This window comes from Thalia democratica, chromosome 4, assembly GCF_965202585.1.
Source record: "Thalia democratica chromosome 4, ktThaDemo2.hap1.1, whole genome shotgun sequence".
In the NCBI taxonomy this organism is placed as follows: Eukaryota; Metazoa; Chordata; class Thaliacea; order Salpida; family Salpidae; genus Thalia; species Thalia democratica.
In genome coordinates this window covers 45,189,187-45,205,063 of record NC_139168.1, presented here as the reverse complement: position 1 = coordinate 45,205,063, position 15,877 = coordinate 45,189,187, and the positions used below count along the sequence as shown (strand labels likewise).

At 26.5% G+C, this 15,877-nt stretch overlaps 1 protein-coding gene and 1 pseudogene across 1 annotated transcript; both read right to left on the bottom strand.

The window, feature by feature from the left end:
- Window positions 1-3,782: 3,782 nt before the first annotated feature.
- LOC145835177 (uncharacterized) lies at window positions 3,783-11,839 on the bottom strand. The gene is made up of 13 exons (XM_082942741.1): window positions 11,743-11,839; window positions 11,515-11,632; window positions 11,218-11,294; window positions 11,060-11,137; window positions 8,300-8,425; window positions 7,803-7,986; window positions 7,390-7,506; window positions 6,843-6,959; window positions 6,705-6,737; window positions 5,759-5,908; window positions 5,528-5,623; window positions 5,094-5,139; window positions 3,783-4,432 (listed from the first exon to the last, which is right to left on the bottom strand). The coding sequence occupies exons 1-12, from the start codon at window positions 11,761-11,763 to the stop codon at window positions 5,099-5,101; spliced, it is 1,158 nt and encodes a 385-aa protein (XP_082798867.1). The 5' UTR covers window positions 11,764-11,839; the 3' UTR covers window positions 3,783-4,432; window positions 5,094-5,098.
- Window positions 11,800-12,445, bottom strand: LOC145835178 (small nuclear ribonucleoprotein-associated protein B' pseudogene; annotated as a pseudogene).
- Window positions 12,446-15,877: the final 3,432 nt, after the last annotated feature.

Here is a 15,877-nt window from a genome sequence, read left to right as displayed (position 1 = left end):
CAAAGTCAATTTTTCCATAAAGCACATGATTATCTTCAGTAACTACAGAATGATCAGAAAAAATTGTTAAGGCAAGTTATTTAGTAGCAAAATTTATTAATTAAAATGAGATACCGTTTATAATTGAAAACTTTTTTAAAGAATTTATGTTGGCGGTAATGAAAAGCTTTTGTTTATTTCTTCAATGACAACTAGACGTCGTGTTTAGGAAATGCGTTAAGGTTATAGTCGCATTAATCAAATTAGGACTTTTATCAATCTGTTAATATGATAGCACTGACAAAAAAACTATTACTCATATGAGAATTTTTATTAGAGATGTTTTTACTAACTTTGACGTTTTAGTAGAATTTCTTGGTTTAGTTTCAAAGCGAAGCACAACAATCGGTGAAATTTTACAAGTAAAGGTACAATGCACCAAAACAAAGTTTTTGAAAGTACAATTCCTTCTTTTATTTTTAGTAGAAAGTTTAATTTAAATTGAAAAAAATTTCTTAACAAATATATCAATATTAAAAAATACTGTTAAGCTACTTTTATATATTTTCTAATAGAAAAATATTTATTTGGTAAGTTTTTTGTGTCAAATAGAAATTTTATTACTTTACATGTAAAAATTATTTGAAATTCCAGGTTTTTTCAAAAATTCTCAAATTAAAGTTTTTTTCCAGAACTTTTAAGCATAAGTTTTCAAACTTAAAGCTTTTCCGGGATTCAAGTTTTTCGGCAACACTGATTGTTCACACTTAAATGTACACAATAATATAAATAGCATTTTAAATTATATTAGCTGCAAGACTTAAAATTTAACATATACTATAGCTCAAACTAACACTGTGGATTGAGCAAAACAAACATCATATATTTAATTTGCCACTCTTTCAAGCAAAAAAGCCAGCCTGAGTCACCAAAAACATTCCTGATATTTTTGTGTACAAAAAGCAATTCTAGCCAAAAACTTAAAAATTGACTTAGTTGGCCTAAGATTTAAAGTCTTCAAATAGTGATAGTCTGAGTGTGTGACAATGTTTAGTTGTTTATTTGCTTGAATTTGAACTATTTTGATTAACAATGTACCAACTTAATAACTTACCATCCCTAAATCTAGTTTATTTTAAATAGGTAGCTCAAAAAAACAGCAATTGTGTGTATTGATATGCAAGGTATAAAAAGTTTGACAAAAAAAATGTTTGAAAAATGAAAATGTGTACCTAACAAAAAACTAATTTAATTTATGTCATATTGTTTTAAACGTGTGTGTACAATTTAGATATTACATGTAGAAACATCAATGTTAGAAAACTAAGCATAAACTAAAATCTAACTAACTAAAGTATTAAATAAAAAGTAGTTTAAAGTATGAGCATTTTTTTAGTTGGTGTGCATAGAAATTAATTCAAAGTGCAGAGAAAATTTTTAAAAAATTAAAATGTGTCAAAACAAAAATCAAATAAGCCTTATTTCTTATTACTATGTTATGTTAAATTCTTTTACACTAAAATATAACATTTACAAATAAAAAATCTATAAAGGAAACTTAGGTATAAAAAATATTGAAAAAGAATATATAAGCTATAAAGAAATGACACTTTAGTTAATTACTGTGCATTACTTTTGTACAAAATGGAAAACATTTGCATTTAGTTTATTTAACAAATAGGTATTATATATCTAATTTATTCAATCCGAGCACTCTTTTTTCAGATAATTACTTGCTGTTGTTAAAAAGAAGTTATTATGAAACTGAGAAAAATATCCTGTTAGAATTCTAATCTGTATTTTTCACATTTTTAAACTAAAGCAGTAATTTCTTTTAATTATTTTTAAATATTATACAGAGATTTAAAACCAAACTAATCGAATTACCGAAAAAATTCAACTTGAAATATATTTTGGCTCAGCGGGCCACATTTACATACTCGCTGGCCGCAGATTTATCTTTCGCGGGCCGCAGTTTGCCGACCCCTGGGTTAGAACTACAAATCAAATATAACCAAAATAGATGGACTTTAAAATTAAATTTCAGTTGACATACTAGTTAACTCTCTAATACTTTACAGTAACAATGGTTCTTAAACGATTGTTGAAACAAAGCTAACAATTAATTAATGTATAACAAAGCAATTTCTTTCTTGGCTAATTGTCAAAAGCTTGTTTTTATTATGAATTTGGTTTTTAAATTAAATATTAAAAGTCTATCTTATGCCTTTCGTTAACTTAGAAGTCTCGTTTATAATACATAAGTATAGAATGTTTATCAAAGCCATCTATAAATTTCGTAGTAAAGTATAAGATTTCTGCTTATGGTTTATACTACAGATGTTTAGTTTCAGCTAGCAATAACTATCGCAGGTTAAATGTCACCTATATTCTGCCATTATTTTAACTGTAGATCATATAAATTCACTAGGTTTTGTTCAAATCAAGACAAATCTGATCAAATAATTTAAAAACAGCCGGAATTAAGTGATTGAATTTTTTTTTAATCTTGATAAAACACGGTATACTGTAGTTTTTAGATTTGTTATTACGCAAAGTGGACTTGAGTGCTAAACATAATATACATCTTTGTAATTCCACATACTTATTTTTTTTGTCGATTACGTATTTGTGTTACTGACTTGGCTAAATGCAGCTTTTTTTTATTACTGAATCATAATGTTCATTTCACTTACAATACTGTAGTACACTATTTTATTACTAACATACTGCTTTTACAGAGCGTCTAGTTCCATAATAAATTTCATTGTCGCATACCAAAAATGTGACAATTTGGCATAGAAGAAGGAACTGCTTACCGACCAAGGGTAAGGGGTAATAGTGCAACAAAGAAAAAGAATATAAATTTAAGATAACGGTTAAAAAAAAAAGCCCGTGCAAAAGAGATCCTACATACCAGAGTGACGACGTGCAAAAATGTCAATCGGTGCAAAAGAGACTACTCGTCGTGCAGTAGTGACGCCTGTCCTCGGCAAACAGCGTCCCGAAACGTAAACATCTGCAACCCGCAAGGCTTTTTTTCTGCTAAAATCAAATTTTAACATCAGTAGATAGTTGCAGTGATAAAATCGGGTTGGGGTCTAATATGCACGAAGGGACGTTTTTACACGAAGATATTTTTGCACGGTGTCAGTTTGGGACGAGGGGTCACTTTTGAAGACTTTTTTTTTCAATTTTTTTTACCATCTTTATTACCCATAACCCTTGGTCAGTTATTTTTTCAAAGCTTTTTTATAATTTTATTTTATTAATTTGTTGTTTTTTTTCACTGTTACCCAAAATGGGTATTGTGTTGAATCGAAATTTTTCTACTTACCATGTAAAAATTGTTTAAAATTTCAAGTTTTTTCAAAATTTCTCAAATTCCAGGTTTTGTAGTCTAAATTGTCAAATTTCAGGCTTGGTGGCCACCTTGTAGTTAGTGTTAATTCCAGAAGGAATTTCGTGCACACCGTAAAGACCACTTGCTTTAAAGTTTAAAGAACAGTTAAGTTTAGACTATTTGTTCTGTTTTAGAATTTTACAAATATTTTTATTTGACAGTTTTTTTTATGATCTGCTGATGTTAGCCAATTGTAGTAATTACATAATTAAGCATTAATAGACCTTTTTTTTTTTTTACTTGATTTGATAAAAAACAACTTATTAAATAACCTAATTCCAAATTTGTTTTTCATTTAATTCCAAGAAATTGAATTACAATAAAAACTTACTTTATCAATCTTTTTATAATTCACTTTAATTTTTTTTGTCTCAATTCTAATAATAATAAAAACAAAAGCTTGATTCAAACATTTATTAAAATGATAAAAAAGCCCACGAACCAAAGAGAAAACACGATTTTCAAGAATTCATTTGATATATACGTCCCGTTGCAGATTTCATCAACATGAAAAATTCAACATTTAGGTAATATTATTTACAAAAAAAAAACACATTATATAAATTTAGGATATACCTCATTAAAACATTTAAGTCATTAAATTAAATACCGGCGCAGGTCTCAATAAAGCTAACTGTATGTTAACTCAACTGTCAAAACATTGAAATCAAATTGACTTTGAAATACATCAACTCAACTTAATTAAATATTCATAACTTAGAATTCAGCTCACTTGTAACTGTTAACCAGATTACTAAAACAATACAAGGACAAATTTGACAACTGAGTCTACATACGAACGAGCAAAAACTGTTAATCTAAGAGCAATTTCATAAAGCAATTTTTATTAAACTCTCAACTGATTGGTGTCTGGAATCTGCTTTCTTGCTCGTGTGGTTTTGTAGTTAGCAAACTGCATCTGGTACTTACTTTAAAAAAACATTGGGTTAAGACATTTACTTAACATGATGTAAGAAACTAAGGGTGGTCGGCGGGCTGAACGGTTGACTGCTGCGAAAGCTAGAACAAGCTTTTAGAGTCTACCTCAATCTGTAAATGCAAAATAACTTTATGTTTATGCCAATTGACTTTTTAGCATCTATTCACAACAAATTATTAATTATTACTAAAAACACTCGAATAAGCTTTTTTAGTTATGCCAAAACACAAGTTCATAATTAAGTCTGCATAACTGCTAACTTAATTCACTTCTGGGGCTTAATTTTGAATTACTCAAACAAGTATAGCTTTAAACAGTTCTAAAACAGAGCTAGAACTAATGCATTTCTGTGTTGAAACAAATTAAATTATAATACTGATCATGTATAGTCTAAAAGTTGTTTATTTTAAATTTAAGACTAGTGATCTTTTTTTAACTCAAATAGAAACTTTTATTACTGTTTAAATAGTTTACTAAAATCAAAACTGGTTACAAGTAAAGTGTAGTTTGCTAGTATTTTTGGTACTTATGAAAAACTCGTGCTAATAGTTTCTAACAAAATCTTACACAGTATTTACAATAATAACTAGTTATTTTAAAAACTACTTTGTGTATCTATTCAAGATCTGTCCACACGAGCTGTTTGCTAACTATAATTTCTTTTTTAGTTCTTTGCTAGCGCAACTTACTTTTGATACAGTTATTTAACTGCCATTATTGTCTAATATCAACTATTTGTATTTTTGTAGTATCAATTTAATTGCACTGTACCTGATTTAGTAACGTGAATTCGGATATCCGGAACCGTTTGATCCAGCTGTAAAATAAAATAATACATATTTAAGATAAACTTAGTACAAAACAACTTTGATAGCAAAAATTTGATTTAATTATTTGGTGTTGTATAACGATAAATATTTATTTGTTTATTTGAACACTTCTTGTTAAAAAAAAACTTGGTCAATACATGCGCATTACATATTAGTTTTCAAAAGTGGTTCTAAAACATTCTTACTTTATTTTTCAAAGCATTAATTTTTTATATTGATTAACTGTTTTTATTATTTCAATTTTATTTCAAATTTTACTTTTTAACTTTAGTTACATCATAGGGATTGAGATTCATAAAATAAAAACACATGATAGATATTTTTAATTCAAAAAATTGGTTTAAATTATTGACCGCAGAAGTGAAAATAACTTACTGCTGTATGGTGCAGGTCTGGCGACACCATGAGACATTTTCATCGGTCCGTGGGCTGAACTGCTCTCTTTGTATGCTGAATATTGGTACCCGGCGGCTAGTTTAATTAGATAAGTTAGTTATTTAACTTAGAAGGTTTGATTTCGACTCGTAACTTAATGATTACAAAAATAGTAATAATCTTGAACATTTAATAAACTTGGTAACTACTATACTTTTGAAAAGCAAAAACCTTCAGGTTCACGTTTGTAAGGGTCTTCGTATGCTGCAGGTCTTGGCGGGTATGTTTCTCTAGTATCACGGTCTGCATACCTATCAGCTGGTGGCGGGTAAGAACGATCGTATGCGCGTTCACTGCTTGGTGGAGGCAAACGTTCGCGCTCTGTAAAATTATTTACTCAAAATAAATCATCTACGTTTTTAGATCAGTTAAACTTGGATTTTAAATAAATGCTACGTGACAGTACAAACAACTTGTAAGAAACAGTCATAAATCTTAATATATAGGAATTTGTTGTATACTCAGCAAATCATTAACTTTGATTCACTTGCAACATTAAAAAAAAAACTGTAAGTACTCGTATACTCGAAGATATCAACTAATTAATACTTATTTGTAAATAATTAACTCCTGGGTTAATTATTATTTTTTTGATTCTTAGAAAAAAAATTGTATTAATAAAAGGATTTGTTAGACTACTTCTTGACTATTATTTTATGCTACTGTTACTATTCAAACTTTAGTTTTTATATTTGGACTTTTTTGGATTTAATACTTACCTTGCAATTCTACGCAACTTAAAACTCTACTATCTTTAAAACTTAAGCTTCTTTTTTTAAGATTTGAACGAGCATATAATCTTTCATATTCAAAGTCAGTTCTGAATCTGTTTTCTAGATCTGTTAGAACAATTTAGGTTTGTCTAAAATCGCTTTCTATCTTAATACTTTGATTGATGCTCTTTACTTTCAACTATAACTAACAATACAGTTCATTTGACTTGTAAATCTAAATTGATCTCAATACATTTATTTTGTGATAACATTTAACTTCGTTTGTTAAACCTTTCTTAAATTTCTATTTTCCTTAGTAAACTCATTTAATTTACTACTAACTTGAAGTTTAAAATAACTTTGAAATTTTTATTTTAATAATTGAATTAAATAATACAACTTACCCCTGGAATAATCACGGTAATCACGATAGCGCTCTGTAAAAAAAATTAACTTGATGAGAAAAACTATCATTACATAATAAATTAAATCAAAAACTCATTTACAAATTTAAATCTGGTATCGACTCAATATAAAATTACCATATTCAGATGGATGTGCATCACGCATCGGTGGGGCGTATCTTTCATATTCACGTGGTGCGGGGGCGTATCTGTCGTATGTTGATGGTGGAGGAGCCGCGTATCTATCATACGCCGCTGTGAAACAATTTTTTACTATCTCCATAATTGCTTATAAATTAGAAATTATTTTAGGACCACCATATTAACTAGAGAAAAATTATTTTATATAGGTGGTCTATAACAACTAATATTACTTAGTTCAAGACACAAGGTTTAAGATACTACAAGTTAAAGTAAAAAATACTTTTTATATAACTAATTACTTAATTTCGATCAAGTATCGATCCTACTCACTGAACAACATATTTATAAAAAGTTGCTTTTTATAAAGGCTTATTATTTTATCACTGAATGGACAATCTTCTACCAAGTTATTTGTAATTTCATATATTAGTTTAATCATTTATTTTTTTCTGAATTACTTATACTAGTCTTTTAGAGGGCGATGCATGCCTCATGTTAAGAAAATAATAATAAATATACAATTAATTATAATTAAACTAACAGCTAGCAGGTGGTGCATATCTGTCATAAGAAGAGGATCTGTATGGATCGTAACGGGATGGTGGAGGTGATCTTCTATACTCACGTTCCCTACCACGGTCATCTCTTCTATATTCATCTGTTTGTTTTTACTCATGTTAAGTTACACGGCAGTGTCAAAACTACTATTATAAATTTAAATTGTTTAATCATTGTACAGAATGCTTTATTTTCATTTTATTTCTATTTGATGTGTTGCCATAGTTTAATTAAAATAAACTACAACCTATAAAAAGTTTATAGTAATATATCTCCAACAAAACAAAAAACATGTATTACTATAAAACAATATATTATCTGATTTCAAAATATTCGACATAAACTTTCACTTAACCAAAATATATACTTTTCAGACTGATAAAACCACTTATTTACATTTGTCTACTTGGGGCTTTTTGAACTTTTCCATTTCACTCTTGGGTAAAGCTTTTCTCACTTCACTACTATGGCCATTCAGAGTATGAAATTTTATATTGACAATTTTGTCAACTGGATCATGGTCAGCGAATGTAACAAAAGCAAATCCGCGCTTTTTCTTAGTTTCACGATCTTCCATTACCTAATTAATTGTGATTTACGACTAGTAATGTGATATATATACTAATAAGAAACAAACATTTTATTCAAACATAATCAAATAAAAATTTATTTTTATTTCTATAATAAATTTATTTCAAAATTAATCCAAATATTTGCAATGGATTTTATGCGCAAATTCGCCTAGAAATTTATTTTGTATATGGTACTTTTTCAATTTTTTAAACATAATTGTTTTATTTGATAGATTTTTAACTTTAAATTTTATTTGATAATTTTTGACAAAAAAATACACTATTTGTAAAATATTCCGATGAAATTTTAAAAATCGATACCTCAACTTGTTCTATTTCTCCAAACTTGCTGAAATATTCTCTTAAATGTGACGCCTCAGTGTCTTCTTTGATACCACCGACAAAAATCTTTTTTACTGTTGCATGAGCACCTGGTTTTTCAGAATCCTAAAACCAATATTAATCGTGATAATTTTTTACAATTTAATAATCTTAATTCTAAAAATATGCTAGGGTAAAAAAAAATATTTGAGTGTTTACTTTTTCTTAAGTTCTACTTTCAGTAATCGTTTTAAAGAAGATTATTAAACAGATATATTGGTTTTATCGCTTGTCAATTTTAACTTAAAAAAAACTTAATCAATACAAGTTTGATATGACTAAAAATAAACTCAAAAAGGCTATTACTTCTTCAAGCATTAAGGCTTTGGTAAATTTTAACAAAATGGCCAGATATTTTTCTTATTTATTCGATTTAATATTAACTTACAATTTTTTTTTCATATAACTGTGTTTAGATTATTACTGAACTTTAATTTTGCAAAACAACTACAAACTCTCTTTCTTTTTAAGTTTTTGTGAGTTGGTATTGGAATCTACAAAGTATACTTACTTCTATTTAAAACTTATTTATCAACCCAACCCTTTAAGCAGTATTAGTCACCAAATCCAATGTATTGACTTAATAAATATTAAATTTATTAAAAATAAAATTTTTAGTTTTTTAATTTTTTTTTATGATTTGAAAACTTTTTGTTATTTTGCGAAGAGAGTTATCTAGTAATTTATTTAAGTAATAAGTTTTACTTAAGAATTTATTTAATTTATTTCAATTTCCTTCCTAAATACAGGGTTGCCAAATGTGTTTGGAAAATTTTCTTTGGGTTTTCAAAATTTCTTTCAGGTTTTCAAAATTACACATTTAAGGGTCTATTTTTAGTTTAAATCTAAGTTTAAGGTTAAAAAAGTGTGTTCAATAGCATAAAGACATTAAAAACATATCCTAAAGCTTTTTTAAATGTGTTCTATAATATTTAAAAGTTTTGATGATCACAAAACTTTTTTATCTCTTTGATAAATATTTAGTGTCAATCAAAATTTTTACTACTTAAAATATAAATATCATTTAAAATTCCAGGTTTTCTAGTGATTTTTGATATAAATTCTAGGTTTTTCCAGGTTTTTTGGAAACGCTGTTAACATTCATTTAATTTTTATACAACTAATAAATACAACTTTATCAAATATATGATAAAATACATACCTATTTTCTATTATTTTTGGTTAAATGTTTAACAAGAAATTCACAACAACTTATAATGAAAAAGATTTAACTAAAAATTTTATTTTAATGTTACAAAAGAAAATATTAATCAAAAAAAGTATTTTATTTTTCAAGTTCAGTACTGATTGAGTTAACAATTTGTTATTTAAATAAAACTAAGCCTATTTTCTACAATTTTTATTTAGATATATGTATCCAAAGTCTTTAAAACTTAAATATTTTAGATCACCCAAAAAAATTAAATTTTCAAATATTTTATTATATTTCATTATAATATAACTTTTTCACAGAATCAATAATTTAGAGAAAACTTACTTGTTGCAGCATAAAATTTTAACAGGGTCGCCACTTATTTTTTGAAAATTTTCTCCAGGTTTTCAAAATTTCCTTCAGGTTTTTAAAAGTACACGTTTTTGGGTCTATTTTTAATTTACATTTAAGTTTAAGGTATTAAACTGTGTTAGATAGTATAACAACATTGTAAAAACACTGCTAAGCTGTTTAAAATGTTTTTATTAATAAAAAAAATTTTTGATGACAACAAAAAACTTTTATCTACATGATAGATTTTTTGTGTCCAATCGAAATTTTACTACTTAACATGTAAAATTGTTAAAAATTCAAGTTTTTTTAGTATTTTTTGTTTAAAATTTTAAGTTTTTTAGCCTAGATTGTCAAACTCCAGGTTTTTCAGGACTCCAGGTTTTGTGGCAACCCTGTTTTAAGTACTATAAATATTATTTATTGCATTTTGTACTTAACTTAATTTTTTAATTGTTCCATAACTAAAATCTTTAAAATTTCATTCAACCTTATCATTCGTACTTTAAATATAACAATCTGAAGTAATGTAAGCTTAAGGGCATAGGGGGGGTAAACACCCTTTTTTGGTTTTTGATCTTATTTTATATAGTTTTTACTAAGCTACAAAATGCTTTTTACAGATTTAAAAAATTCAAAATAATTTTTGAGATATAGCCGGTTAAAGTCGGAGGCGACAATAGGAACCTTATGGGAGGCGCAAACTAAAACGGCAAATAACTAAAAATCACTAAAAATCTATCTCCTCCTACGTTTTTTGAGATAACTACCTCAAATTTTCAGGAAATGTTCCTTGCAGTATTTAGAAAATTCAAGGTATTGAGGTAGTTATCTCAAAAAACGTAGGGGAAGATAGATTTTTAGTGAAATAGTCTATTTTTGCCGTTTTAGTTTGCACCTTCCATAAGGAACCTATTGTTGGCTCCAACTTTGACCGGCTATATCTCAAAAATTATTTTGAATTTTTTAAATCTGTAAAAAGCATCTTGTAGCTTAGTAAAAACTATATAAACTAAGATCAAAAACCAAAAAAGGGTGTTTACCCCCCCCCCTATGCCCTTAATATACTTTAGCAATTAAATATAATAAACTTGAACAATTACAATAGAGTATTAAAGTTTGAATTTCAACATAAAAATACTTTTAGTCTTAATCTATTTTTACTACTAATATCATAAATATTATTCTAAACAAACCTCTTTTGATACAGCCCTCTTAGGAGTTACTGTTCGACCATCAACCTTGTGTGGTCTTGTAGTCATAACTTCATCTACCTAATTTAAGAACAAATTTTAATTTAAAGAATAAAATTAACTATCTTATCTTAGTTTTGTTAAGGAAAAATTATACTTACCATGTAGACTTTAGAAAAGGTTATAAATCCAAACCCTCTGGACTTTTTTGTTTTAGGATCATGCATTACAATGCAGTCTGAAAAGGTATTGTGAGGATTAAAATTCAAGTTCTAGACTTTGATAGTGGTTTATTTTATTCTTGCAATCAAGTAATTAACTCAACTCCATTATAAATTTACACACTTAAACTAAAAAAATACAAACTAAGTTTATTCTTTTTGTTTATAAATTTTCCTGTAAAACTTATTAAAATCTATTTTACTCAAATTTTTATCTCAAGTTGTTTTTTTGCTTACCAGTAACATCACCAAACTTGGAAAAATAAGATTTTAACCCTTCACTTGTTGTATCAAAGTTAAGACCACCAACAAAAAGTTTTCTGTGCTGTTCAGGCTCAGCATTAGTTCCATTTACCTAGTAGAACAATTTTAGTTTTAATTTTAAACATTAAATGAACTTTATTTTTATAACAAGGGTAACTACTTAATATTAAAATTATTTTTAATGTTTTCAACTTAACTTACATGTTCATCATGTGAAGACATAGTCCAAGTTTTGTATGATTTTTATAAAAATATGAATCTAAAACACATTCAATTTAATTTAAAAAATTATAATTGCTGACGAGTGTATTAAAACATTTTAGCGTGATAAAAACATAGGAATGAAAGTTCAGCAATTACAAAATTGTATTAATCTTAATCAACATAATTTAAAACGGCAAAAATGTTCAACAAAGAAAGTTTTTTTTTTCAAATTGAACAAGATGATAAATATAATCTCAACTAGTAATATGCTCTGCTTGACTGCTGAGAACTAGCACTTGATCTTGAACTAGGTGGAGCCTTGTTGTAGCTAGATCCTGGATATCTACTAGCTGAGCTTGGGTATGACCTTGGTCCACCTCTACTTGGTGTGGCACTTGACGCAGGTTGCTGACCACCTTCAACTGACAAACTAACAATATGTTCTCCACGCAAAACAACCATTCCCAATTGTCGTTTTTCTTCCTTAATAACAAAGGGACTGTTTGGAGTTTTGTCTCTTCTTCTTCGAACTCTTCTGAACTCAGTACAGGTGGTCAGTACTAAGTTCATATGCTTATCAAATGCTTTGAAAACTCCAACAAAACTCCTGCCATCCCTCAAAAGACACTTCATAGTCAAGTTCAAATGGTGAGATATCTTTGAGTATCTTGGTGGTGGGGGAGCCATTTTAAACTGAATAAACCTTTAAAAAATATTACTTTACTTATAATAGTTTAAATTAGAAAAGTACTATGTTGTATACTATTCAAGATATTTTTCTAAATATTACAAAGATCTATTTGAAAGATATTAGGTCAGTAATTTAAGAAAACGCAATTTGTTGGTATGTAGCTCAAAAATAAAAAAGTAGATGGATTTTTAAAAGAAATTATTTTCTGAAAAATAATGTTGAAACATTTCTGATCCAAAGTCTGTATTGCAAATTTATAACAAAAATTTTATCTCAAAAATATAATGAAAATTTCTTGTCTATGAATACAGTCTAAAGTTTCATACTTTCAAGCTTTTAGTAAAATTCAATGTCAAATTTTATTAAAAAATAATTTTAGTCCCAATGATTTTTTTTCTGTATGATTATCTATTTTGCTATAATTAAGATTAATTACCTAAAATCCTAAATTAGCACCTAGTTATTTCAGTTTTGGTTGTGATTCTTTTTTATTTAATTTGTTTCTAATTAATCAAAGCCAGCTAGCTAAGGCCAACATTTTGCTGCAGGGAAAATCTGTTTATTTGTAGATTTTTGGTACAACACTTGACAGTGTATACAATAGCTTAAAGTGGAATTTTTTTCTTTGCTTAACTTAACCTTTTAAATGCAACACATTTCTTTTTTTTTTATTAACTTAGTGTGATGTCAGTTATTGATTAAGACCTAGAGTATCCTAACATAGACGCTAAGTATTTCTATTCAACAAATATAATTGCCATTTTTAACAATGTGTCTTATTTTGTTCTATTTTAGTCATCAGAAACTTTTTACAGCCTAACTAAGTTCAAAGTGGTTTTTGAAAAATGACAGAATAATGTTGGAAAGTCAGTCCTATGTAAAAGGTAAAAACTAATGAGCTAAAAAAAACTTAAATTTTGTATAAATGTTTATTTGTAATTAAACTTTTTATTTTCACATTCTAGTATTAAATATTTATTTGGTTGTATTTAAGTAGATTTCTGCAGACTCATCTGCATAATATTTTCGTATTGACACTTTTTTTTTTGTTGATAACACTAATAATTTCTCACTACTACTTGTTAATTAACAATAGATAATGTATTTATTTAAAACATTAGCACTTAACAATTACTATATTACTATAATGAAAATTCAACTTTTACTTCAAACTTGTTATTTAAGGCCATAGGGGGGTGTATAATGTTTTTTACAAGTTGATCTCATTTTATAGAGTTTTTTTCTAAGCTACAAGATGCTTTTTATCGTTTTAAAAAGTCCAAATTATTTTTTGAGATATGATTAGTCAAAGTCGGGCCAAGAATAGGTTCCCTATGGGAAGGGAAAACTAAAACAGCAAAAAAAGACTATTTCATTTAAAATCTATCTCCTCCTACATTTTTCAAGCAATCTTCTTCAAACTTTCACAGTCTAATCTTTATACAATAACAAAAAAATGTTACTTTGGAATTATAAAAAATTTTGTAAAAATTTTTTTTTTGAAAAAAAAAAACACTTTTTTTTTTTGTGATAATTTTTTATTTTTTTAAATTAGTAAAATCCTTAAGTAATGTTTTTTTCCTTTTAATATAAGGAACGTTTCCTGAAAATTTGAAGAAGATTGCTTGAAAAATGAAGGAGGAGATATATTTTTAGTGAATTTTAAAATTTCTGAGAAAATTGATTCCAAAAAACTTGCAGTCCATATGTTTATATTGGAAAATTTTTACAAAAAATTAAATATCTTGAAATTTAAATGATATTTTTGAATTCTATAAAAACTGGCTTGTAGTTTGTACTTAAAGCTTTCATATAAAAGCCAAAGTTTATTTTTGTAAAAAAAATTGACTTATTTTTCATTCCTTATCAAATTTCATTTATTTATGTGTAAATACAAGGTTACCACTGGTTTTTTAGAATTTTCTTTTATAATTTTTAAAGTACACATTTTTGGGTCTATTTCTAGTTTCAAGTCAAGTTTATAGTTAAAAACTGTGTAAACTAGTATAACAACATTGAAAAGATACTGTCAAGCTATTTTAAATGTATTTAGAATAAATAAAAATGTTGATGATGACAAAAAATTTTGGTACAGTCACCTCTTGCAAATCTACGCACCTTGTGTCAACAGCAGAAGTGTGTAATTAAACAAAAGGTAGGTAATATATCTACTTAATTTACTCTTTTCTTCTGCTTTTGATTAAATACAGTTTATGAAATACGAGCATTAAGTTAATTTTATAGGAAAATTTATAAATTTTTCAAAAAACATAAAACTTTAATGTCAATTATGTTCCTTATTATAAAAGCTATCTTTAATTTTTTATTTTATTTTAGAGAATGTACCTTTGTCTTTAATTAAAAAAAAAAAACTTGGTTTGGGGTTTGAATTATTTCATGGGGCCCCTCAAAAAATAAAGGTTTTTTTTTTTTTTCATTTATATGGTATTACAACCAAAAATAATTATTTTTTTATTTTATTTTATTTTTTATTTTTTTCCCTTAGTTTGCATGTTATTTTAACTCCTAAATGTTTATTTTATAAATAATATTAATATATTTTACGATTTGGCCCTAAAGCAAAATGATGAATATTACATTATCATTTGCCTTAGCTATTTCCTAAATAAAAAAATGATATAAGGAAAAAAAATAAGAATGTGAATTACAACAAATTTAATTAAACTAAAATAATTAAAATTTAAAATAATTTTATTTTATGGGGTCCCTCCAAAAATAAAGGTTTTTTTTTTTATGGTAATACAACCAAAAATATTCTTTTTTTTTTTTGGTTGTAATACCATATAATGGAAAAAAAAAACCTTTATTTTTTGAGGGACCCCATGAAATAATTCAAACCCCAAACCAAGTTTTTTTTTTTTTTTAATTAAAGACAAAGGTGCGTTCTCTAAAAGAAAAAATAAATTTTTTAGATAGCTTTTAAGATAAGGGAAATAATTGACATTAAAGTTTTATGTTTTTTGAAAAATTTATAAATTTGCCTATAAAATTTAAATATAAAATATAATTAACTTTATGTTTTTGTTTACAAAAAAAATTCAACAAAAACTGTTTATGTGTATACAAAATTATTTTTTTATTGTGCTTCTTGCCCAAATAATATTAAACTTGTTGTGCACAGTACTAGAGAAAGATATTTCTTAGACAAGTTTAATCTTAAGTAAACAAGGAAAAAATTTGATTCAATAGAAGATTTATTAAGTTTAAATGAAACTTTTTGCCATAAATATTTTGAGTAAATAGAAAATTGTACCTTGTTTGGTTTTCAAGTATAAAGGGGGCTAAGACATCTAAAATATAAAATGCAAACAGAATTTTCAGAAAATTTTCTTGAGGTTTTTAAATTTTCCTTCAGGTTTTTAAAAGTACACATTTTTGGGTCTATTTTTAGTTTACATTTAAGTTCAAGGTAAGAAGGTG

Excerpts from the sequence above, each read along its gene's own strand:
- LOC145835177 (XM_082942741.1), bottom strand. The coding sequence starts at position 11,763 with ATGTCTTCACATGATGAACAT. Across the intron at positions 6,960-7,389 it reads ATATGCACCACCTGCTAGCT|CGGCGTATGATAGATACGCG; the intron begins GTTAGTTTAATT and ends ATTGTTTCACAG. Across the intron at positions 5,140-5,527 it reads CAGACCTGCACCATACAGCA|CTGGATCAAACGGTTCCGGA; the intron begins GTAAGTTATTTT and ends TTTATTTTACAG.